Genomic DNA, 25,789 nt, shown 5'->3' on the forward strand with positions numbered 1-25,789 from the left:
CCCCCTTTAAAATCTGACAATCTGTTGGTGATATCATCATGGCCTAGCTCCCGGCAGACATACCCTGGTTCTGCTCCACCTATTGCCGCAATAACATTCCAGGGGTGCCATGTAACACGTAATTTCGGTTTAATTTACTTAAACTTATTATTTATTTATTTTTTTGAAATTTATATATTCCCTGTTTCCCTGACAATGGAGTCTCCTAATAAAACAATGTCCTTTTTAACCAGAGTAGTTTGCACTTGGTTTTTCTGTTTTGAGGCTTGAATCGGGTATGCATCACTTGGTAGATTGCTGGAGTTTTGAGTCCCTGACGAGCTCCCAGATGCATTATTTTCGAGGGCAAGCACTCGTTTTTTCAGGGACTCAAATTGTTCTATCAGTGCACCAAATTGTAATTTAAGATCGGTGCACTCCTTACATCGATCACAAAGAAAAGAATCCCCTGGTGAGGTAGGTTTAGTCACCAGGTCGACCTTGAAAAACATTCCACAGGTTCCACAATGGATTAAATCATTACTCACCCGTAAATCGCCATCTGCTATTTCCGTGTGAGTCACAATACCCTGTGACGTGTTTAAGGCAGATCTCGTAACTACCATTATAAAATTAAATAAATATCAATGAAAGTAACTATCTATAATATTATTAAAATCAAACAGTTACAGGAAAACCTATAACAAAATAATCCCACAATATCTAAATAAATCAAATATTTAAAAGCACTATCCAAAAGTAAACCACTTAACTGAGGAGCCCTGTCTAAGCGCGTCCGCTCACCTCGAATATATCCCGGTGAATATATTCTGGTAAAACTACTGCAGCACTTACTGAGTTATTAGATTTTGATCCATCCGTGCAAAGCCGATGACTGTTTCTATTTTCAAAACTGTGCAGTGCGTGAAGCTTCTGTATAACAATTGGAGAGACTTTTTTTCTTCCTGTTTGTAGGATGTGATATGGACAAAGACACAGTCGGCATCTAAGGAGATTCTGAGTTTATATCTACTGCAGAAATATATGCTGGAAATGTATTTCCCAAACTCGAGCTAAGTGTCTGAGAAGCAGTCCTATTGGTTTATTTTCATTTGCCTTGCAATCATAATTACTCATCTACAGTGGATCATGGATAATGGACCAATCTGGATGTGCTGGTTGACTGTATATTTTTGCGACATATGTGCACAGTAAGCAATCTCGCCTAAGGTGCAGTGGGGGTTACAATACATCTGCATACAAGCTATAAATTGGTGAAGTTCTAAAGGCTCCTAGAGCTATGCAGAGAGTATTATGATGAATGGTATCTAGGCGATGTAACATGTTCCTTTTTGCTGAAGCATATACAGGAGATCTATAATCCAAACGAGATCTAATCAAAGTTTTATATAATTGTAGTAATGTGTACCTGTTGGCTCCCCAAGCCAACAGGTACACATTGAAGTTACTGTGTGCAAGATGTTAAATTTTCAGAGGCAACTGGTTGGATGTCTTAATATATGTTCATGAAAGTTTAGTTTTCTATCTAAAGTTAAGCCTAAGAAGGAGAAATTTTTAACAACAGGTAGAGAAATTTTATTTAAGTATAAGACTAGTTCACGATGAAGACCATGCATTTTACAGATGTGTATAACAGCTGATTTTTTCTCAGATATTCAGATATACTATAGACATTATTTTAGTCCATGCTTCTATTTTGTTTATTGATAATTAGAGCTGTGATATTGTTCACCCGCAGTACAAACAGGGTTGCACTTAATACTGAGCCCTGGGGGACTCCTTTCTGTTGTATATATATTGTAGATAAACAGCCTTTATATCGTACCTGAAATGTTCTGTCAATAAGGAATTTTTCTGTAAATTGGGGAAGGTGTCCTCTATATTCTAACTGAAACAGATCTTGCAGGATTCCGAATCTCCATGTGTCAAAAGTTTTTTTTTTTAAGAACTAGATTTATCATCACCATATGCTGTTTTCTTATAAATGAGTTTCTAATATTTATTTCAACTTTGACATGTAGATCAAGTGTCAATCTATTTTTCCTAAATCCAAATTGATGGGGTGATAAAACATTCGCTTTTTCCAGCAACCACGTAAGTCTGTTGTGTACCATTCATTCAAGGATTTTGCATTCTTGAACGAATTCTGCATTCTACCAAAAGTTGTACCATGCCTGTTTTGCCTTAGTCATTTGAGGTATTGTTGCTTTTGAAGCTTCTAACAGTTGGTCATTGATATATATCACAGCATCATCTATTGACAGGGTTTCTATTAATTGCTTATCCAGCTTGATTAACTGCATATATCTATTCCAATTAGCTTTTTTAAAATTCCATACTGTTCTGGTTTCTTCTGAAAGAGTCAATTGTGTCTTCATGGAACATATTATCGGAAAATGATCACTGTTGTAAGGATCATTTACATTCTATTGAGGGAGAACACATTGTTAAGTCTATTGCAGAGGTAATACCTGTAGCCAAACCGATATAAGTGTGAGATCCAGTATTCAGCAAATACAGTTGTGGGTCATCTAGGAAAGTTTTGACCAATGTGAGAAGATCCCCACAGATGATGATGAGCATTCATATCTCCCAGGAGGCAATAGGGAAGTTGAAGCTTCACAGAAAGATCACTTAATTCCGATCTGGAGAGAGGAAGATTTTGTGGAAGATAAAGGGATGAGATTGTAATGGAAATTCTGATGGCTATTCTCACTGCTACTGCTACTAAATTGGTTTTTAACGTTATTTGCTTAGCTGGTATATTAGTATTCACCAAAATTGCCACTCCTCCTTTGGTAGTTGTATTATCATTTCTGTCTCTCCAGAAAAGTGTATAGTTGTGAAATGTGGGTGAAGATTGAGGTGTTAGATTGGTCTCCTGAAGGCAAATGCAGACCGGTTTATACTGCAGAATAATATTTTTTATTTCATCCAATTTTCCACCTAAACCATGACAGTTCCATTGTATAATAATATGCTGCATTATTTAGGTTTTGAAACTATTTATTGAACCTGACTGCTCTTTTGAGTTCTTTCATTTATCATATTTTGGTCCGTCTTTCCTTGAAAAATTAGGATACAACTATCAATGTCTTCTGCAGGGTGAAGTTCTAGTATGTTCTCTGCCTGCTCATCAGTATCTATTTCATCTATATTTGTTTCTGTTTACACCGTTTACTAGATGCTGTTTGCTTTGTTTTTTAGGATATAAATTCTGATTCCTGCTTTCCAGGCATGGAAATATCTGCTCTTTAGCACTGGATGTTTCTTGTGAAGTTGATTTTGTCATTAATATTACTTTACTCCAGTCTATCATTTGATTTGGAGGTATAATCACATCTGTTTGAGTGGCTATCATTTGCTGTCATTTCACTGCTGAAGCATAGAAACATGAAGGTATGGTTGTAAGTATCTGTTTTCTTGCTTCCGGGTAAGACACTTTATTTTGTATTTTGTATTTCTGTATTTGTTTTCCCTGTATCCACATTTCGCATGTCTTCGAAAAAGCAGGTGATTTCTGAACCAGTTTGGACAGAGTGGTGTACAGGAGGTGCATTTGCTTGATTGTGTTCTTTCGATCCGCAGAGTGGACAGATGGGATCACTGCGACATGTCACCTGAGAGTGTCTATATCACTGACAGTTGTAACACCTTATTGGATTCAGTATATATGGCCGGATTTTGCAATTTAAATATCCTGCTTTAACCGAATGGTGAAGAGAAGGATTATTAAAGGTGAGAATAACTGATCAGGTTGGAGTGAGAATCCATCTTTCTTCGTCATTATCCTCCTAACGTGTATCACTTGTTGTTCTGTTAGCTCGCACAGTAACTCTTCCTCTGAAACCGTCAAAAGGTCCCATTCGGTAATAACACCTTTTGACATGTTCAGGGAATTATGTGGGGTAACTTCAACAGGTAGTCCCGAAAGGTCTTTATTTTTAGCAATTTCTCAGATTGATGACTTAGTGAGGTTTCTACTAAGAGATCACCTGATTGTAATCGTTTTATCATTTTTGGTGATCCAACCATGAACTCTATAGTCTTCTGGACTAAGAATGGGGATAATTTCCCAACAGGTTGTGTTGATAACGAACGTATCACCAAAAAGAGAGGAACAGTAGGCTGAGAGCTGTCGATGTTCATTGTCTTAGCCTGAGATACGTTCAGTTGTCATCAGATTTATTGGAGTTCACTTTCTCCAATCTTGTGTTGATAGTTTGGTCCATTTTAAACTCCTTTCAGTCCTGGGTGGTGTCTTTTCACCCAGGTCCAGTCCTGCCACGGGGAGGCAGAAGTAGTGCCACTAAGTGAATAAAATAGGTTAGTAAACAGAAAAATTAAGAAAGAATACTCATTATATATTAGAATAACGGAAAAACGTCTGAACTTAAAGGGAAAAACTTATCTTTCTAATGTAATTGCAGGGAAGATCACTTGGCACCCGGGGCCCCTCCACCATATGGCCTATCGCAAATCTACAGGATGCAAATACCGCAAATCCTGGGGACATAAGACTATATACTTCCTGCAACGTTCAGAGGCCTTATAGAATTTATGTCTCTATAAGGCCTTTTGCTGTGTGGTGGTAGTAGTACTGGAAACAAGAGAGCATTAACTACTATTTAGTAGGTGGTCATAATGTTTTCACTGGTCAGTGTATGTTTGATTAAATAGATAGTATGAATCAGAGCTGTAATACTCAATATGTTCTACGTTGATAATTATATTAGTAAATTAATAAGAGGAGTTTACCTCAATATAGTACGTGGAACACTTCCGTATGATACCCTCCAGAAATTAAAACGGAAAAAACGAAAAAATCGACAACTTACCGGTACATTAAAGTAAAATATAAATAATTAAATAATCAATTTAACACAATTCAAAATCAATTCAAAACAATTAAAATTCAAATTAACGCAATTAAAAGAATCTAACGAAAATATTCAAAACGATTTCAAAACGAAAATCGTTTTGAATATTTTCGTTAGATTCTTTTAATTGCGTTAATTTGAATTTTAATTGTTTTGAATTGATTTTAAATTGTGTTAAATTGATTATTTAATTATTTATATTTTACTTTAATTATTTATATTTTACTTTAATGTACCGGTAAGTTGTCGATTTTTTCGTATTTTTCCGTTTTAATTTCTGGAGGGTATCATACGGAAGTGTTCCACGTACTATATTGAGGTAAACTCCTCTTACTAATGTTTGATTAAAGTATTTTAAGATGAATTAAGATTCATTTTTAAGATAGTATATGTATTATTGTATGATATTTGAAACTGGTCATTCATTAGTCACAAAAACTTCTGTATACATTTTAATGGAGAAGTGACAGAAATATCATTTTGGTATTTTTGAAAATGGCAGCCCAATTCTTTTAGCATCTGCAACTTTTGCAGATGCTAAAGGAATTGCATCTGCAAAAGTTGCATCTAGAGGTGTAAAAAAAAAAAAAAAAAAAAGGCACAGGGCTGATCAGTGTTATTAATGTGAACATTACACGGTAAAATTTGAAAGTTGTGTCATTATGTAATGCAATAAACTATATTTTAAAGTTATTTGCTTTATTTATATATATTATAACCTATATTGAAACTTATTTAGCAGTTTCATAGGATAGTAATTACAAGTTTCCAAATTTTTAACTGATGACATATGTGAGCAAATTAGCATTCATCGTATTATACCTTGTTAACTAGAAACTGTGATTAAATTAGGAAGCAATTTCAAATGGTTGCAATTAAAGGTTTCCAAATGATTTCACTTCTTCTGATTTTTAGACAAAAACGTATGTGACAAATGACTAGGTAAGATTATGATCATGCCCAGTCATTCCTGACCATATTAATCATGTGTTATTGATATCTATTCATCCCAGTATGCAATGCATTCTTTTAAGCTGAAGAAGAGCCACCTTGCCTCAAAAGCTACTTACTGTATTTTATTTACTGTAATTCAAAGCTGTTGCTGATTTTATCAGTTTTATTTTAGTAAATTTATATTTTACATATTTATTCCATTATATTGAAGTTCATTTATTTTAACTCTGGTGTGTCAGTTGTTACAAAACGTTTTCTACCTCATGCTTCCCAATGCATTTGGAATAGAAAAGCACATTAGAGGTGTAATGTAGCTAATATTGGTTGTATTAGTTTGACTATTCATGATGCACTCAGTAGATAAAATAAGAGCAGAGAGATGAATATATGAATCAATGAAATTTATGGATATGGTGATAATTCCCGCACACGCACGCACACCACTATTCGGCAGAATAGAGGTGAATAGAGGCAGTGCGATTACATATGGACTATCTAGTGACCAGCCTGCTAACTATCCTTGAAATGTAAGGAATTTTGGATCTTGCCACAATGCTATCAAAACCTCAAAAGGCATTCTTCATACTGCATGATGGAAGAGATGAGATTGCCTGAGCTTTGCTCTGTACACTAAACAGGGTTTGACCACTTCAGGCCTTCTGTAAGAAAAGTAGAGATACATTGCTATTATTGCATGGTGACACAGAGAGACAGCATTCCTCTGTACAATGTGTATGCCACACCTCAACTCTGATTACATTGGTTAAGACCTAGGTAGTCACCTGCGGTATACTAGGCACAGTATACCTGGAACTACTAGCAATCCCATAGTCCATCCCTTCTTACTATATGCTAATGGCAGTTGTAAAAATATTTTTATACAACACAAACATTAGTCTACACACAAGGCAGTGTCATATTTAAATACGGTATTCTTATAAAAGTAAATATAAGCATTCTGCAGGGTATAATTTAATGCAGAAGTTAAAATAGACAAAATTTGGGGTAGATTACTGTGCTAGGCATGGTGATCATGGGGAATATTCTGCTCCCTCAAAAGAGTGACACTAAGAATGATACTTAGGTTTGAGTTTAAAGTCCAACTTAGCAACAAAATACTATTCCCCACAATCCTGTACCAGTATACTTCATAAGGTTACCACAGTCCAATTCTGTGTGTGTGTGGGGGGGGGGGGGTACACAATGATTGTTATATGAATAAATGAAAGATTTTCTTCTACACACCTCTCAGCTGTTTACTTTAAAAAAATTCAGCATATGTTTGCTAACAGAGGCAATCTGCTGTCTGATATGAAGCCAGTAAGCTTTGAAACAGCTCCTGGCATGGTTTCAGATTTTTTATAGCAAATTCACCCATTCAGGCTATAACATAAAAATTTTAAAACTTTTTATGTTATAGCCTGAATTATTTTATAGCCAGTTTAAAAAGATATTAGTAACTTAGGCAGAACTGTGGATAGAAGTATTTGTCTCAAAGTTGGACATAAGACCAATCCTTAGCAACGATTTCTTGGTATCAATCTTTTGAGGGAACAGAATATTCCCTGTTGTTATTTGGTTTTTAGGAGCATTAACAACTAAGGCCATATTGCTCCAGGGATATGCGGTGGTCATTCCGTGACCTTTCTGCATCCTCCGTATTTGGTGGTCACAGGCTCGAACACTGGTCTAATCAAAAAGCGTGTACTATGCACTGCTGCTTCTGCCCACCTGGCTACGGACCAATATTCCCTGTAATCATACACCTAATGCAAATGTGCCTCAAATTTGTTGATATATACTCTTTTTTGGTTTACTCCAACTAAAATATAGTAAAAATATTGCAAAGTAGAAATGCAAATCTTTTTAAATACTTTGTAAAGTAGAGCTCTACAACCCACTCATAAAGTTACCTTCTGAGTCCAGTTAACTTCAACACCACTTTCCAGTTCAATCTTCTCACATTGGTTCTCAGGAATACTCTTCTGATTGCCTGTCTACAAGAACCAGAAACTACAGTTTTATTTGCAATCGAAACTGGAATAAATGCATCAACAGAAAACTGCCTGTGATGAATGAAATTCACCATTTTCTTAGCAAAATAATATAAAAAATGTATTCCAGTAATCTAATATTCACAACCATTCTTACCATGGGGAAAAAATAATAAAATACAATTTCAGCAATTTTGTTCAGATGCATCAATAATTAATTTATAGTACAAAGAAATTTATTACAAGGCTCTGGAAATGTCTGTTGCTGTTCATGGACAAGATTGGCAACTCCATGATAATTAGTGATGGAGAATGTAAAATTAACCTGACAGAATTGCATTCAATAAACACAATTTCACTGTTGCGTTACTCATTTGTATTTTCAACCATTTGATAGTAATAACATTGGTGAACATGTAAAATGCTATGAAAAAGAAAATATCTAATCTTTTAAAGTTTCTCATCATACTATGTAATTTAAGAATCAATTTTTATTTCATAATACAAGATAGCAGATCAGTACATTATGACCAAGCTCTGCCATGTGAGAAAAAGACTAAAACCTTCTATTGTTTGGTTAACATTATATGACGTATTTCAAAAAAAAAAAAAAAAAAAAAAAAAAGGTAATAGCAGGTCATTATGTGAAAAAGCATGTTTTGCAGGAAGGTTTTACAAAGTAAAGGATGTATGTGTTTCCTCGTATAACCACAAAACTGCAGCACACACACTGCTGAACATGGAAATCACATTAAAATTTGGTGAATGGCTCTTGAACTACAGTTGGGGTCTCATATTAGCGAGTTTCTCTACATTATCAACTATGCCTCTCAGCAAAACGCATGGCAACACTGCAGTCTCAGTACCACCATGGTCTTATCACATGATCGGCAACTGTTGCTTCGCTCTGCATCACGTGATAAGTTGTTGTTGCCTCAAATGCATCTTCAACTCTGTTGCAATAATCCTCGAAGTTGTCCTCTGTGAGATTCCAACTTTTTTGTGCGGTATTTGCATTTAGTAATATTAATATGTCCCGTAATTGTGTGAATAGTCCAGATGACTTCTGTTACATATATGGAGAAGTCATGTTAGCTTCAAGAAAGCACACCTTAACTCAAGCCCCAAAAAAGCCTATTTCTTGTACATTGGGTGTAAAGTAGGTGACCAAGTCAAGAACTGGGCTCCACACAAATATTGTGCTACCTGTTCATCAAAACTCAACACATGGGTGAATTGAAAGGGATGTTTTCATACCTTTCGCAGTGCCCATGATACCGATAACCCAGCAAACCATGTCACAGACTGTTACTTCTGTATAGTGCCTCCTATTAGAAAAAAGGGATAACAATGAAGAAAAAGTGAACTGTGACTTACCCAAATATATCATCTGCAATTCGTCCTGTGCCTCATAGTGAAATACTACCTACTCCTGAATCACCTGACCATTTTTCCATACACTCTGATAAAGATGAAGACACTGATGAACATCAATTTGATATACACAAAGAAGTACAGCAGCCATTTATCTTTATCTTTCTGAACCAAATAGGATCACAGAAAGTGAGCTTAAATCTCGAACTGCCGAAGAATAAGGCAGAGCTTTTGGCCTTGAGGCTACAACACTGGTCTTCTAGATCATTCTGTGAAAGTGACAACATTTCGTACCTGAAATAAAGACTATGATAAATTCAATCAAACAGAAGGTGAATTCGCTATTTATAAGGATGTTGATGGTCTAATGGCGGCAATGAACATGAGGCACAATCCAGAAGAATGATTATTTATGGACCTTCTAAGGTTAGCCTTACGGCTGTGTTATTATGCAATATCTCTTGCACATGACATCCACATAAAAGAAACATACGCAAACAGGGATCCTCTTAGGTGTACACTATCAGAAGTATGAGTGGCAGATATGTGGTGATTTAAAGGTAATCGCCATTTTATTAGGACAACAAAATGGTTACATTAAGTACAGCCACTCCACGATAAACGTAAGGGTTGCATTCCACAGAACTCTATGTAAGTCGGAATCCCCCCCCCCCCAATGCTTGTGCAGCACTCACAACTGTGCTCGCTGAATTGACTGAATCAAAAAATAAATGTTCAATGAACGTGTGAACAGAATTATTTATTGTATTTATTCAATTTTTTATCTCATGCATAGGAAAAATTACAAAAGCATGCAATTTAAAAAATTTTAAATTTATAAAATTACGAAAAAAAAAGAGAGGAGACAGGCAAAACGTCAGTAAGTTTTATCTCTTGGGCATCATTGCAAGAATCGACGTCTTCAACAGATAAGTACACTGCTGCAGAGGTTGAGGGCTGTGGAGATTTAGAAGGGGTCGGCCGCTCAAAGTTTACAAAAGAACATATTAATGGATGACTGTACAGTGACTTTTTTTTCTTTTCATCGTAGATTTCTTTGTAGCAATCAAGCATATCATTCACTCCTCTGTTAATTTTAAGAATCATTCACTGTCAGGATCCATCTTCTCAAATCTCGCCACTGCGGATGCAATTTTGCAAAATGCCATTGCCATCTCTCTGGTTATGAAGCATCTTGGCTCCTCATTTGGTTCATCTTTAGCTTCATCAACATTTTCTTCTTTCACTATCGCTGCCTACAAGTCAATAACTTCTTCGTCATATAATTCCTTCTCTTCTCCCTCTATTAACTCCTCCACGTCTTTGCCAACAACCTCCAACTGAAGTAGCTCTGCAACCTTTACAGTCTTATCTGTAACCTCTTCATACGATTCGTCTTTTTCAAACCCGTCAAAGCCTTTTATGTGTCATGGGCATATTTTCTTCCATGAGCCATTTAAACAAATTTTAGTAATTTCTGCCCAGGCCTTATTAATGTTTATGATGGCATGGTAAACATGATTTCCAAAAGTCTCTTAATGTAAAATTTTTCTCATTGTCTACTGCAGACAATGCCCGAGCACACGTGCATAAATAGTATTCTTTTAAATTCGAAATAACACCCTGATCCATAGGTTGGATGAGTGAAGTTGTGTTTGACGGTAGAAATATGACTCTCATGTTCAAATTTAAATCACCTAGATGCGTAGGATGTCCAAGGGCATTATCTAATAGAAGCAAAATCTTGAAAGGAACGCTGTCTTTACAATATTTTTCAACCTCAAGAATGTAGCAGCATTTAAACCAATCCTCAAAGAGAGATATTGTTATCCATGCTCCCTGGTTCGATCGGAAATACATGGGTAGGGTGGCTTTATTGATGACCTAAAATGCACAAGGATTTCCAGAATGGTACACAAGCAGTGCTATTAATCCATAATCTCCTGCTGCATTAGCCCCAGGCAAGAGCATGGTCTTATCTTTTGAAGCCTTGAAATCTGGCATTCTTTTGCTCTTTGGCAATGTATGTTCGATCCAGCACTTTTTCCACAACAGAGCAGTCTCGTCGGTGTTAAAAATTTGCTGCGTTGAATAGCCGCCTTCGTCAATAATTTTTTCCAACACATCACAAAATTTCTCTACAGCTGCAGAATCAGCACTGGCAACTTCACCGCATACTTTAATGTTTTAGAAACTAGTGCAACGCTTGAACCTATTAAATCACCCATTGCTTGCCATGAACTTGGCTTGTGGTTTGCCATATTTATTCTTAATATCTTCATAAATACTTCTTGCTTTTGCTTGGATGGCCATTGGACTCAGGGGCACTTGCTTCTGAATCTGATGTTCCATTCATATTATTAATAGCTGTTCCATCTTCAATATAGCACCTGAACACTGTTTTCTGATCACTGTTAATCTTAAGTGCGTTGATCCTTTGACAGTGCATGTATAGCACACTGTCCTTTAAAATAGTATTCAGTGTTGAAGCATAGAGACATAATTCCCTTGCAATAGATGACAAACTTTGTCCTGCTTCATACTTCTCAATCATTTTCATCTTCATTTCTAAATCAATTTTGTTTCGTTTCCTGGCAATGCCAGCACTTGCACTTTCCGTTGGTCACTTTACCTTCATCATTGTAATACACAAATAGGAATGAAGAGAAGTGGCTGAAATGTTTTTTTATATGATTGAATATTTCCATGAAGGGGAATATGTTTCACCATAATAACATTTCCACATTTCACTATAATAACCTACAGAATTCCAGTTATCGGGATTATCGCAAATGCAATAAGATTGAGTTTACTACCCGTTTATAATAGATTGCACTAACAGAAAAGCCCAATAAACTGGAAAGTGCAAATTGATTTTATTGTTTTATGGTAGTGACCCCCAGAAATGTGTTTTAGAAAAACATCACAAAGGCATTCAAAATTAATTCTTATAACGGGAACATATGATAGCAATGAAAGTGCAGTGCAATTTCCATTACAAATATGACCTTTTAAAGAGATAAATGGCTTAGTAATATAGAAAAATTTTCAACTTCTAAGGACTTGGAACGAATTACAAAAAAAAAAAAAAAAAAAAAAAACAACAACAACATATTATTGGGTTCACACTGCGATATTTTCGTTTATCCCTACAGATGCAAAATACGTTTCCATATTTTTTTCAGTTTGCACCTGCCGGCAAATACTTAGGTAAAGTCTATAATTTGCATATGTCGAGTATTAAGTAAGATGGGGAGTTCCTGTATTGTTGCTTTCTCTGCGAGTGGGATAGTCATGCCAAGGATATGCACTATGAGAAGAGGAGTTGACTTAATGAAAATCATTACCACCTGGAATGAAGAACATAGCATTTGAACCTCTGGTAGATCCCAATAAAGTTGTGCTTCCGCCACTCCAGATCAAACTGGGGCTATGAAAAATTTCATGAAGGCTCTGGAAATGAACAGTCCTGCATTCACATACTTGCAAGAGAAATTCCCAAGACTTAATACAGAGAAGATTAAATTAGGTGTTTTCATTGGTCCACAAGCAAGGAAACTTTTCAAAGACAAACAGTTTGAATATGTCCTTAGTGATAACGAGAAATCAACATGGAAAGCTTTTCAAAATGTTTCAAATGGTTTTCTAGAAAATGTCAAAGCCAGTAATTACAGGAAGCTTGTGGTAGATCTCATTACTTCTTACAAAAATCTGGGGTGCAACATGTCATTGAAGATGCATTTCTTGCACTCACTCCCGGATTCCTTCCCAACAAACTGTGGTGGGAAGAAATCAGCGATGAATATGGTGAGCACTTCCATCAAGACATCGCAGCAATGGAACAAAGATACAAAAACAAATGGAGTGCTACCACATTAGCCAATTTTTGTTGGATGATGTGAAGTGATGCCCCTGAAGCAGAATACAAGCGAAATGCGAAAAGGTCCAGTGTTTGATACAGATATGTTCGTAGCTACAAATTCATCATCATCATCAGCCATTTTCAATCCACTGCAGGATGAAGCCCTCTCCAGCTCATTTCCAATTCCTTCTGTTTTGTGCAATGGCCACCCATTTACTACCCACGAACTCGTGAATTTCATCTGTCCATCTCCGTTGTTGTGTTCTGGGTTTTCTTTTAGCTCCTCTTGAGTACCATTCTGTGTTATTTTCTTAGTCCATCTATTGTCATGTCATTGAGCTATGTGTCCAGCACAGGACCATTTCAGTTTTGATAAGAATGTCTTTTACTTGTGTTTGCTGCCTAATCCATGTGTTTCTCTTCTTATCCAGCAGTCTGATTCCTAATATAATTCACTCCATTCTTCGCTGTGTGGTTTCAGTTTATCTTCGATTCTTTTGGTGAATGCCCTTTAGCTACAAATTACTGCCATAAAAATAAATATAAAAAAAAACTATTTTTTTCAAAAACAAGAGCCAATCTGCCATTTTAAGTACTATTTCCATGTTTTTACTTTATGTAAAATCCATAAAGTAAACTTATTTTCATGCCTGTAACAAGATATGACCCAAAATTTGTTGTTCAGTGCAATCTTTGTTTTGCTTAGTTACTATGATGTATAGCCCTTATGTTTTCATTGATGTAAATTATTTAATATGAAAAATGTGCATTCTCCCCCAGCCCAAAATTTCATTTAATATTTTTGTTGCTCCTAACTGAGCTAAAAAAAATACAGAAAATTTCACTTGGCACACGATATGCATTAAATAACTGCCCATCAAAGTGAAATGAACAAGACAAAAAAAATGTTTTTCAGATGCTACTGCTTATATGACATTGTGGATGTGCCCTCTTTAAGCTATGTTTAAAGTAGGTTTGCCTGCTTTAAACTTATACTATACTGAAGAGGCCAATTGCTGCTAGCATAAGCTTAGTAACTTGTGTTAAGAGCAAAATCCAAAAGATCCAAAACATTAATATCAATTGCAATTTTATTTATTTAACTAAATGTGTAGGAAATTTGTTTTCCCACCTCTGGGTCAATAAAAAGCAATCAATTTGAAATATATATGGAGACAATGTTTTTACCTTTTAAAGTTTACTTATTAATTTCCTCATGTCTTTAACAGGACAGATTATTATGGACATTATATGACCTTTACAAGCAACCTTGAAAACATATACTGTGCAAAGCTACAGTAGGCTTTCGAAATAACAGCACTTTCAGGGATTCAAGGTGGTGTTATTTCGATTTTTCCATTATCTAGAATATGATAATGAAAAAACTCGAGGTGTTGTTATTTCGATTTTTCCACTATCTATAAAGTTTTATTTTTTATTTTTTTAATGCAGAAATAATGAGACCAAATAAGAAATAGAGAGATTAAGAATGCAATTTTATTAACTGCACATAAAAAACAAACAAGTTGACGATCCAATGTTATATTCTGCCATTAATACACTTCTGCTTACACCCTGTTCTATTTTTTTTTTTATTATATCAAGTTAGTCTGCGCAGGTAGCACAGTGGTATTGTCACTGTCTTCTCCACACTGGGTAGAAAAAACCCAGGTTCAAATCTCATCGATGACACGAGGAACTTTTATAGGCTTTTATTCACTCCGTGGCTGAGTTAGTGGATCTCAGGCATAGATAGCAAGGTCCCCCCCCCCCAGGAACTGGGGGCTTCATCCAGCAAAACAGGCAAATCGAGCAGAGAACACACAATTTACAGACACAATCCACAGGGGTAAATGAATTAACATTCCAGGTGATTCTAATGTAATAGTTTGAATTATATTGTTTGTCACTAAGCTTTAATGTTCTTCTTCTTTTCTTCACTGTATGATGTTTAACTTTAGAAGCCATAGTGAAGGTTTTTAATTTAAAATAAATGTAAAACAACGGTATAATCCATGATATCAAGTGCAATATGGCCTAAGTAGCCATTGCACTTAAAACCCCATCATCATCAACAACAACAACAACAACAACAACTATGATATCAGTACAGAACTCACTTTGAAAATGGCAAGCGTAAACAAATACAGTAATCACATGGCTTGTTGTTTTCTGTTTTCGCCACTGCAAGACATCTGTGCTGTATGTATACATCCAATCTAAATGTGCCGTTATTTCGACAGTCTACTGTAAATGTGAATTTATGTACATACTCTTAATCAGTATATACATAATGAATTATTATATTTGTTAATTCTATTAATCACAAAAGGAACATGAAATACATATCAATTTTTCTTAAAATCCTGAAGGAAAACAAGTAGTTTACATTGCACAAAATATATGAATTGAGGTAATGCAGTATAGCAGAAACAATTAATTTATACAGGATGTCCTTAAATAGGTGCAATAAACTGAAAGGTGTGTGTATTCTATGATCCAAAACAAGGGAAAATGTTATTTAATCGTGGTCAAGAAATACTTTCTAACAAATTACATCTATTCGAAAATTTTAGTTCAATACAATATTATACAATACAATCCAGACATCGACAACAGTTTTCTATTAACCTTTTGTCTGGTGCTGTTGGAAAGCTATTGGCTGCTATTTTTTTTTCTCCCATCCAAACTCAATAGTGCTGCATGCTGTCATGTTTGGTGCACATTTTGGCAGAGTTATTTGACTGTCCCACTGAATAGCACCAAGGGGGCCCAGTTCTACAAGTGGCTTGGGTATGGATATGTATCCAAGTGCTGAAGAAGGGAAACTGCATGTGGACATTGTGCCCAAATTAGGCATGCATACAAGGAGTTTGTTTGTTGTTTGGTTTTTAGGAGCATTAGCAACTAAGGCCATATTGCTCCGGGATATGCGGTGGTCATTCCCTGACCTTTCCGCATCCTCCATATTTGGTGGCGACGGGCTCGAACCCCGATCTAATCAAGAAGCGTGTGCTATGCACTGCTGCTCCTTCCCACCTGGCTACGGAGGCGCCCATACAAGGAGTGCAGTAAAAAGGATGATAAACAAGTATGCAGCAACTGCAAGAATAGAAACAGGAAGTGTGATCACATGGCTGTTGATAAGGGCTATCCTGAGTACAAAAGAGCTTTGGAGCTATATAAGAATAAAATCAGTTATGGCTGAAATAGTGAGAGTAGTGCAGCTCGCACAACAAGCAAAAGTGGTGGCTGCTCAAATGCATTATGAAATGGAAAATAGGATACTGATGTGGGTCTCTTGCAAGTACCCTAGAAAGTAGGTGGCCATATACAAGGATATCCACGTCTCTGTAGCCAGGTGGGAAGGAGCAGCAGTGCGTAGTACACACTTCTTGATTAGACCGGGGTTCGAGCCCGTCACCACCAAATACGGAGGATGCGGAAAGGTCAGGGAATAACCACCGCATATCCCAGAGCAATATGGCCTTAGTTGCTAATGCTCCTAAAAACCAAATAACAACAACAAGGATATCCAAAGATTTATAGAATCCTATCAGATTGCAATCATCCGAAACTTATCATAGTAGTGAGGAAACCAGACTTGGTGTTACCGTTAGCTTATCAAACAAAAATGTGATATGTATCGAGATCACTGGCAATTTGTAGAGTATACCTGGTCTCACTCTACTGTTAGCACTCTGATTGTGTGTGTGTGTGTGTGTGTGTGTGTGTGTGTGTGTGTGTGTGTGTGTGTGTGTGTGTGTGTGTGTGTGTGTGTGTGTGTGTGTGTGTGTGTGTGTGTGTGTGTGTGTGTGTGCGCGTGCGTGCGTGTGTGTGTGCGTGTGTGTGCGTGTGTGTGCGTGTGTGTGTGTGCGTGCGTGTGTGTGTGTGCGTGCGTGTGTGTGCGTGCACGCGCTCTTATGTAAATTACCTGGAAAAGATACGAGATACACTCCAAGAATGCCATATTGTATTTGCAATGGATTCCAATTCCAACTCCATTCTCTGGGGCAGTGGGGAGTCTAATGATAGAGGAAAAATCCTTGAAGACTTCCTACCTGCTTTGGGGATGGTGGTTGTAAATGTAAAGGGGCATATTCCTATATATAGCTCTGTGCGCAGACAATCCTATATCGACAATCCAATCCTAATCCCTTAGTGTGAGTACTATGTCTATACTTGATAAGATACATAATTGGAGAGTTGTGAATCAATTCACCATTAGTGATCACAATAACATTTTGTTTGGGTTTGGGTACAATGAGAATGTTAGAGAAATGAGAGAATTGGACATATTCTCTGTACAAACTGCAAATTGAACTTGCTTTGATCAGGGCTTCAATGCTAAAGTTAATGAAATATGTTTGAACACTGAGTATAGCAGATAATGTTAATAAATTGCAGGATGCTATATATAGGACTTCAGATCTCAGTACAGAGAAAAAGAAACTAAGATCGAGGCCAGTAATGTAGTGGAACAAAGTTCTTCAACAAAAGAGGCTTGAATTACGAACCGTCAGAAAAAGATTTCAACACTACAGAAGTGTAGTGTTGACACTCCTACGATCAAATTGTGTAAAGAATATGTTAAGGCCATAAATGTAGACTTCTTGGAAGTCATATGTATCGGAGAAAGGTTCGAGAGATCCCTGAATTTCTTTAGGCTTACAACATAGAAATATATTTTTAACTCTGTGAATTTCACAGGAAGTGGGAGTGTAAACAATCTTGGCTGGAGTGAGTCCATGAGCATGATCCTGGATGAATTGTTCCCGGATAGAGATTATCAAGAATTAAGTCAAGAACAGCATAGAATAGTCAAAGGCAATGCTACTTATTGTTCCTATATATATGTAAGCCAGTCTTTTCTTCAGAAGAGATACATAATACCATTATGCAGGCTGTTGGTGGTCAATTGTCTGGCCTTGATCTCATTGAGATAAAGGTTCTGAAGAGGGTATACAAATAAGATCAGACCTAATTCATATGTATAATAATGTTTGGAGTTGGGTGCCTGCCTTGATGCATGGAGAGTGGCAGTTTTGAAATTAATTATTAAAAGTCCAGACAAACTAATATACAAACTGACTGTATATTAGTCCGTTAATGATTAAATATGATGAGAATCATATGTCCTCAAGTAACCAATTTAGTTATAAAAAAAGAAAGTCAACTGCAGATGCTATCTAACAGATGGTTCAATATGTACAGGGCTATGAGGGGCGGTATGTTCTGGGAATCCTTGTGAATATTCATTAGACTTGTGAATATTCAGCGAATCAGACATGTTGTGGTGGGAGGGCATCCTCTCTAGAATCAGAATAATAGGATGTTCTGATAATTTGTATTCAGTTTTTAGACAGTATTTTACCAAGAGAAGTGTTATAGTACAAACTGGATATACAGAGATATGCAGAGATGCAAAACAGGGATGCCCTCAGAGCTCAGTGGTTGGCCCTCATGCCTGGACAATTGTAATGGATTATTTCTTGTGTAGGAATCACATTGGTGTGAACATGGTGGCATATGCCAACAAATTGCTAATATCAGTATATGGGAATGTACAAGGTATGTTCGTGTCAGACAGCACCTGGGATTTCTCCCATCTCCGCTAGTATATGGGAATGTGAGATCTCAATTAGAGACTCGAGCTTCCCAAGTGTTGAAAGAATTGATAGAATGGCTTGACTTATAAGTTGCAGATTTCAAAAACCAACACTGTGCAATTATTATTAAAGGACCAATTGAGTATGAACAGATGTGAGACATCTATTAGATATGTTATGTCGTGAAGTATATTGGGATGTGTGTGTGGGGGAGTGGATGATTATATTGGGATGGATGATTTTATTACATCCCAATATACGTGAAGTATATTGGGATGTGTGTAGGGGAGTGGAGTGCAAGTATTTGAAGAACAAATATGAATTCTGTATGTCAGAAGTGTGGTTAGAACTGACTGTGGGATTAAGGGGAGATGGCTGAATCTTCTCTAAGACTGTTTATTTGTCCCTATTGTTTCCTACTCTTCTGTAGTTTGGCTGCACAAAATTACGAATTCTTTGATATAGAAATATGTACTCCAGGCTCAGAGATTCAATCTCCTATGCACAACCCGTGCTCGTAATACAGTTTCTACTGAAGCCCTCCAAGGAGAGACTGCTTCTACAGGGATGGGATACACTTAAATAGAAAGGGTGCAAGAATGTTTGCTGATGCTTTCGAGGCAGTGTTAGGTGGGTCGGAAAACTGCTAGATTGGGGGATACAAAGACTAATAGATTAACAGTAGCCACTGGCAGAGGAGAAAGTGATTCTTGCACTCCTTCTATTGGAATTTGCAGCAGCCTGGAAAATAAGATGCAGGATATTACAGAGACTGCTGGGAATCATGGGGGTACAAGTAAACACATGGGTTGTGTTAGGGTGGCTAAGAGGAAGAGCAGGTGCATGTATACTTGCGTGTACACCAATGCTAGGAGTTTAGTAAATAAATTTGATGAATTTGAGTTTTGCTCAAAACATCAAAGGCAGATATTGTTGGGATTTCAGAGACGTGGTGTCACACAGATATAAGGAATGCAGAACTGGAATTTGGGGAGTACAATGTCTACAGAAAGGATAGAAAGGGAGGAGGGTTATGCTATTAGTTAAGAAACACAAAACCCAAGGAAGTGAAGCCAGTCGACATCACTGGACAGTGCAGTGTCGAGTCAGTTTGGTGTGACATAAGCATTGGGAGATCAAAATTGAGAGTAGGAGTGTGCTATAGGCCTAATGACTCTGATGAGTATAATAAGAAACTGTACAGAGAAATAGAGTGGGCCAGTAAATCAGAGAGTCTTATTATGGGGGATTTTAATTTCCCAGATATTGACTGGAATTTGGGGGCTGGTCACTCACACACTAGCAAGGCTTTTGTGGATTTATTGGATGACTGTTTTCTACATCAGCATGTTCGGAAGGCAACTAGAGGGAGTAATACTCTTGATTTGATTATCAGTAGTGATTCTTCATGCATTAAGAATCTGCAGAAAAATGAACCACTAGGTGGCAGTGATCACAGTGTTCTGAAGTGGGAGTTACTCAAAGAGGTAACTACCATTAGGGGTAAAGGGAAGGGTTATTGCTTTCATAAAGGCGACTACGATGGACTGAGACAGTATTTAAATTCTATACAGTGGGATCAACTGATGATGTTACCAACAGCAAATTCAAAATGGGAAGCATTCAAGGAACTTATCTTGCAAGCTACTAGGCTTTACATACCAACTAAGAAATATTGTTCAAGGTTTAGGCCTAAATGGATGTCAGATGAACTAATGAGGCATATGGCAGAGAAGAAAAATGCATGGGATACATACAAATTAACACATGACACAGAAGCCTATGATAGATACAAGTTGATCTGTAACCAAGTTACAAAGGAGGTTAGGCAGGCGAAGGCAGATTACGAGAGATCCTTGGCAAGGGATGCGAAGAAAAACAGCAAAGAGTTCTTTACTTATGTAAACTCTAGAAGGAAGGGGATGAATCAGATTGGTCCACTTGATATCGATGGGTCAACTGTTGATGACCCTGCTCAGGTAGCTAACAAACTAAATGAATATTTTGCATCGACATTCACACATGAAGAGTTATTCAGCGAGGGGAATGCCAGAGGTGTATTCAACTCTAGCAGTAAGCTAGAGAATCTTGTAATAACTGAGAGTAAAGTGGAGGAGAAATTGTTGAAGATAAACACAAGAAAGGCACCTGGGGTGGATGGGATCTATCCAGTTATATTAAAGGAGGCAGCAAAGGAAGTAAGCAAACCCTTAGCCATAATTATGACAGCTTCCTTGGACTTAGGGGAGGTACCCATGGACTGGAGATGTGCAAATGTGACCCCAATTCACAAGGGAGGATCAAAGGCTGACACAAGTAATTATAGACCTGTGAGTTTAACTTTCTGTTCCTGGAAAATTAATGGAGGCGGGTTTGTGAGTTTTTTTTTTAGGAGCATTAGCAACTAAGGCCATATTGCTCCGGGAAATGCGGTGGTCATTCCCTGACCTTTCCGCATCCTCCGTATTTGGTGGTGACAGGCTCGAACCCCGGTCTAATCAAGAAGCGTGTGCTACGCACTGCTGCTCCTTCCCACCTGGCTACGGAGGCGCCCAATGGAGGCACTGGTTAAAGAAGCAGTGCAGGATCATCTAGACAAGACTTCAGCATGGTTTTGTTAAGGGGAAGTCTTGCCTGACCAATTTGATTGGATACTATGATGCAGTCACAAAAGAACTGAATGCAGGGAATAACTATGATATTATATACTTGGATCTTAGAAAGGCTTTTGATACTGTTGCACATGGAAGACTACTGCACAAATTGGAGCAGTGTGGTATTGGAGGCAAATTGCTGCTATGGATAAAGGGGTGGTTGAGGGGGAGAAGACAGAGAGTGGTAATCAATGGACACTGCTCATCGTGGACTAATGTTATTAGTGGGGTCCCTCAGGGTTCAGTATTGGGTCCTTTATTGTTCTCTGTATTTATAAATGATATTGATGATGGTATATCAAGCTTAATGTCCAGGTTTGCAGACGATACGAAGGTTGGCGGGGTTGTCAAGGACACTACTGACACTATGCTGCTGCAACAGGATCTGGAAAGGTTGAGCAGATGGGCTGAGAGGTGGCAAATGAAGTTTAACATTGACAAATGTAAAGTACTACACATGGGAAACAGCAACCCCAGAGCAATGTATCAACTCTGTGGTACTACACTGACAGTGAAAGAGAATGAAAGGGACCTGGGGGTGGTTGTGCAGGCGGATATGAAGTTCTCTGAGCAGTGCAGACAGGCTGCAAGAGTAGCTCATGGTGTATTGTCAATGATATATAGAAATTTTTCTAGCAGGGATAAGGAGGTGATTATTCCCTTGTATAAGGCAATGGTCAGGCCACACCTAGAGTACTGTATACAGGCCTGGAGGCCTCATTTCAAGGAGGATGTAGAGCTGCTGGAACGAGTACAGAGAAGAGCAACAAGATTAGTGAATGGAACAAAGGGGGTGCTCTTACGAAGAAAGAGTTTAAGTTTTGCGAATTACAGTGTCTGGAGACTAGGCACCAGTGAAGTGATCTGATAGAGGGGTACAAAGCCTTGAATGATTTGAGCATGCTCAATGCTCAGAATAATCACCTGAGAGGGCATAAGTTCAAATTGAGGAAAGACAGATGTAGGATAGATGTGCGGAAATTTGCCTTTAGCCAGCAGGTGGTTGGTAGGTGGAACAGACTTCCATCCCTTGTCGTGGAAGTTGATAGCCTAAATAAGTTTAAGGCTCAGCTGGACAGGTATTTCGAACGAACAGAGGGGTGAAGTGGAAGTGGTTATTTTTTATTTATTTATTTTACTTTTTTTTTTTTTTTTTTTTTTTTGGCTGATGCTGCAAAAGCTTGCTTTCTTGCATCAAATGCCTCTACTAATGCTAATGCTAAAGTACAAGCAGGACAACTATCAGCTGATTTATAACCTGCATTATCAGCATTAATGTATTGCACAAAGAACAATATTAGGAAGTCTGTGTTGAACGTAGTCTCTTGTCCTGATAATGAAAGGATTTATACTTTCATTATCAGGACATAGTATATGAATAAAGTATATGAATAAAGACTAGAATAAAGAGCGAACTAATGGTAGAGTGGCAAAGTAGATGGGAATTTCCGGAAAAAGGCGAGTTACCCATATATACCTACCTAGAGTAGACATTTTAGATGTCAAAAGAAATCCTTGGCAGCAATTTGGATAATATGCTGCCTTCTTAATAATAGGACACAGAATGGCTAAAAGACTATGTGAGTTAGGCCTCGCTGAAAATGATTTATGTGCTTGTAATGAACAAGAGACCAGTGGACACATTATGTTGCTTTGCAACTGTTACCTGGATTATAGGAATGAGTTGGAGCTCTGCATTGGCAGATTACAACAACAGAATCTATGGATCATGTTCATGGACAAGAATAATTTTGGTTACTTTAACAAATTTGTTAATTTAGTGTTTAAACGAAGAGTACTAATGAGGCTAGATAGTAGTACCCGCCTCCCTGTGGTTGGAGATGGAAACATGATCCATTAGGATAAGTGAGACAAGAGTAAGCTAATACTGTATTCTCCTTGGTCATGGCCAAGAGGTATAGTACTCTCCATTTTGAGTTCTACTGAGTTTGTCCTTTGTTCTTAAAATAGTTTTTGATGATTTAGTTAAAAAGTTTTAGTTGCAGCTAAGAACTGAAAACTAAAGTAGCACTATCCACATATAAATTTCGGTTTGGATTGGAAGGTGGATGTGCTGAAGGTGTTTCTGAATGAATGAATGTCCCGTGGGATATTCAAAAAAATGTGGTTCAGGCCTATTTCAGTCATACCTCCAGAAATTATTGAGCCTGCTTACTATGGACAATGGACAGGAAGGTAGAGGACGTATCCTGGCCAAGGTTTTTTATAAAATCCGAATCCAGCCAATTTTTTTTTTTTTTTTTTTTTTTGGGTGGGGGAATATGTAATGGATACAACGGATGAACTTCTTCAATGAATTCAAAATGCCTTCACTTCAGCCAACAAAATTCCTTACATCAGCACATACCAGGTTAACATTTTATGCATTTACTATCTACATAGCTGCCAACTTCTGACCTTTCAAAAAGCTGAAGATCAGGCATTTGTAAGCAGGAGAAAAAAAAAAAAACAGTTTTGGACCAAAATACACAAAAAACACCAGAGTTTCCTGCAACAAGCAGAAGTGTATCCCAAAAAACAGGAGGCAACAACAGTATGCCTGATCTAAAAAAAATATATATCAATGTGTGCATCTAATATATCTTCGAACAATAAGGCAGAGGGGAATTTTAATCAACATTTCCAGCAAGAAAATTACAATCTTCTGAAAAATATAGTAGCCATTTACTTTTTATATTTATTAATAAAAGAAATGGAAAAACTCAGTTAATTTAAGAAAACAACATCATGCATATTCGGCATGTGGTGCAATGTGTACCTAATCCCCATTTTAACATGTGTTCACAAATAAACTTGTATGTCGGGGGGGGGGGGGTACTATTTTAAGATCAGCCTACAGCCATAGCTGTAGAAGCTTTCCTCATCTTGATGGAATTCAAATCTTAATCTCTGTAAATGAGTAACAAGTGATAAACATGCTATACTGTCAGAGAGGACAAATTTAAGTTCAGTTAACAAAAATTTAATTTACAGGTGTGACTATACTGCTCGACAAAGAAAAATTTATTAATATTAACTCTAACCACTATATGCCCTGTGTCCTGCTTCTTTTTGACAAAACCTATATCTTACAGAAGTGCGCTACATCCAATAAACCATTTCTTGAGTAAGCTGCAATTCAAAATGAAGGCATCAACTTGATAACTGGTAATGTTCTAGTAGGGGGCAGGAGAAAAATAGTTATTAAATTACAAATAATAGTTATAAACATAATTATAATTAAATTACCGAAGAAGATTAATGAACAAAGTGGCTTATTTTGAAGACATATACTATGCTTAAAATCTAATGCTGCATATTAAATAAACCAATAAAGCTAACTTCTATCTTGTTTCAAGGATCCCTTCCCTCCTCTATCAGAATATTTTAAGACATCTCCCTTCTGCATATACTAAAAATTTTGTCTGGATAAGTGGGTGGATGCTTAAAGTCTAAGTGCCAGCCATTTGAAAACAAGATGGACGATCACAAAAATACCACTGAAAGAATACCTAAAAAAACTGTAGACATACTGTAAATTTGGTTTGGAACTGACACAACGGTTAGAAACAGGTGATGCTTATAAAATCTCAAAATAAAAACGTCTCTGTCAGGGAACCCTAGTATTCTGTCACATAACTACAGTTTGCATTGGAATGTAAACTACAAAAATTATTAGGACACACACACAGACACTGTGATGAGCTATTGCCAAGATATAAAAGAAAACACCGAAAAAAAAAAAAAAAAAAAAAAAAAAAAAAGAAGTTACCTGATTATGGGGTGTTGACTTCCCTGATGATTTAGTCGTTTGCCTTCTCAAAGATTCTACTATTTGAAGAGAATACATTAATTTCTGAGGAATTTCAGGATTGAGTACAGACTGTAATGTACTACTAACAGCAGCTCTTGTTAGCTCAGTGCCCTAAAAAATGAATATGAAAAACACTGAATATGCAAAAATATTAAAACACACATTGTTTCTTTAGTAAACATATATATTATTAATTTATTTCTTATTATTTGATATGTTAAAAGTGAAAGAAAATTTGAATAATTACTTTTGCTATGTCCTTAAATCCTTGTAACATAACAGGTGAAGTAGGCAGCATCATCAATATTTCCCATACTCGACGTGACAACACCTGGGCTTTTGTATGGGCAACAGGTTCCTTTGGAGAAAAATAATATACAAAATATAAAGATAATACTTAAGCATTCAAGTATTACAAAAAATTAAGATTTCTGAATCTAAGGATCTCCTTAAACATGCTTGAGTTTTAAGTAACAGGAATAAACGTCTGCTTTGTCTTTCTGTGATGATAACAGTATGACAATGTGAATATAATCACATAAAAATATTCGGGCAAACCTAGACATCTTTGTACTTAGTAACAGCAATCTAGCTATCTTGTTTTGTTGTATATATTAGAAGAAAATAGTTGCTCTTCAAGGTGTTTTT

The 25,789-nt window shown here is 36.8% G+C and overlaps 1 protein-coding gene across 1 annotated transcript in view; it reads right to left on the bottom strand.

Moving 5' to 3' along the window:
* puf (ubiquitinyl hydrolase 1 puf) overlaps window positions 1–25,789 on the bottom strand; it is a 1,022,896-nt gene that overhangs the window by 626,361 nt on the left and 370,746 nt on the right. The window contains exons 27-29 of the mRNA XM_090376705.1: window positions 25,389–25,499; window positions 25,100–25,252; window positions 7,748–7,831 (exon numbers count right to left, since the gene is read on the bottom strand). Coding sequence (XP_090232831.1) covers window positions 7,748–7,831; window positions 25,100–25,252; window positions 25,389–25,499 — 348 coding nt within the window. The remainder of the gene's footprint in view (window positions 1–7,747; window positions 7,832–25,099; window positions 25,253–25,388; window positions 25,500–25,789) is intronic.

This window comes from Mastigoproctus giganteus, chromosome 6 (assembly GCF_048544385.1).
Source record: "Mastigoproctus giganteus isolate SK-2022 chromosome 6, ASM4854438v1, whole genome shotgun sequence".
In the NCBI taxonomy this organism is placed as follows: domain Eukaryota; kingdom Metazoa; phylum Arthropoda; class Arachnida; order Uropygi; family Thelyphonidae; genus Mastigoproctus; species Mastigoproctus giganteus.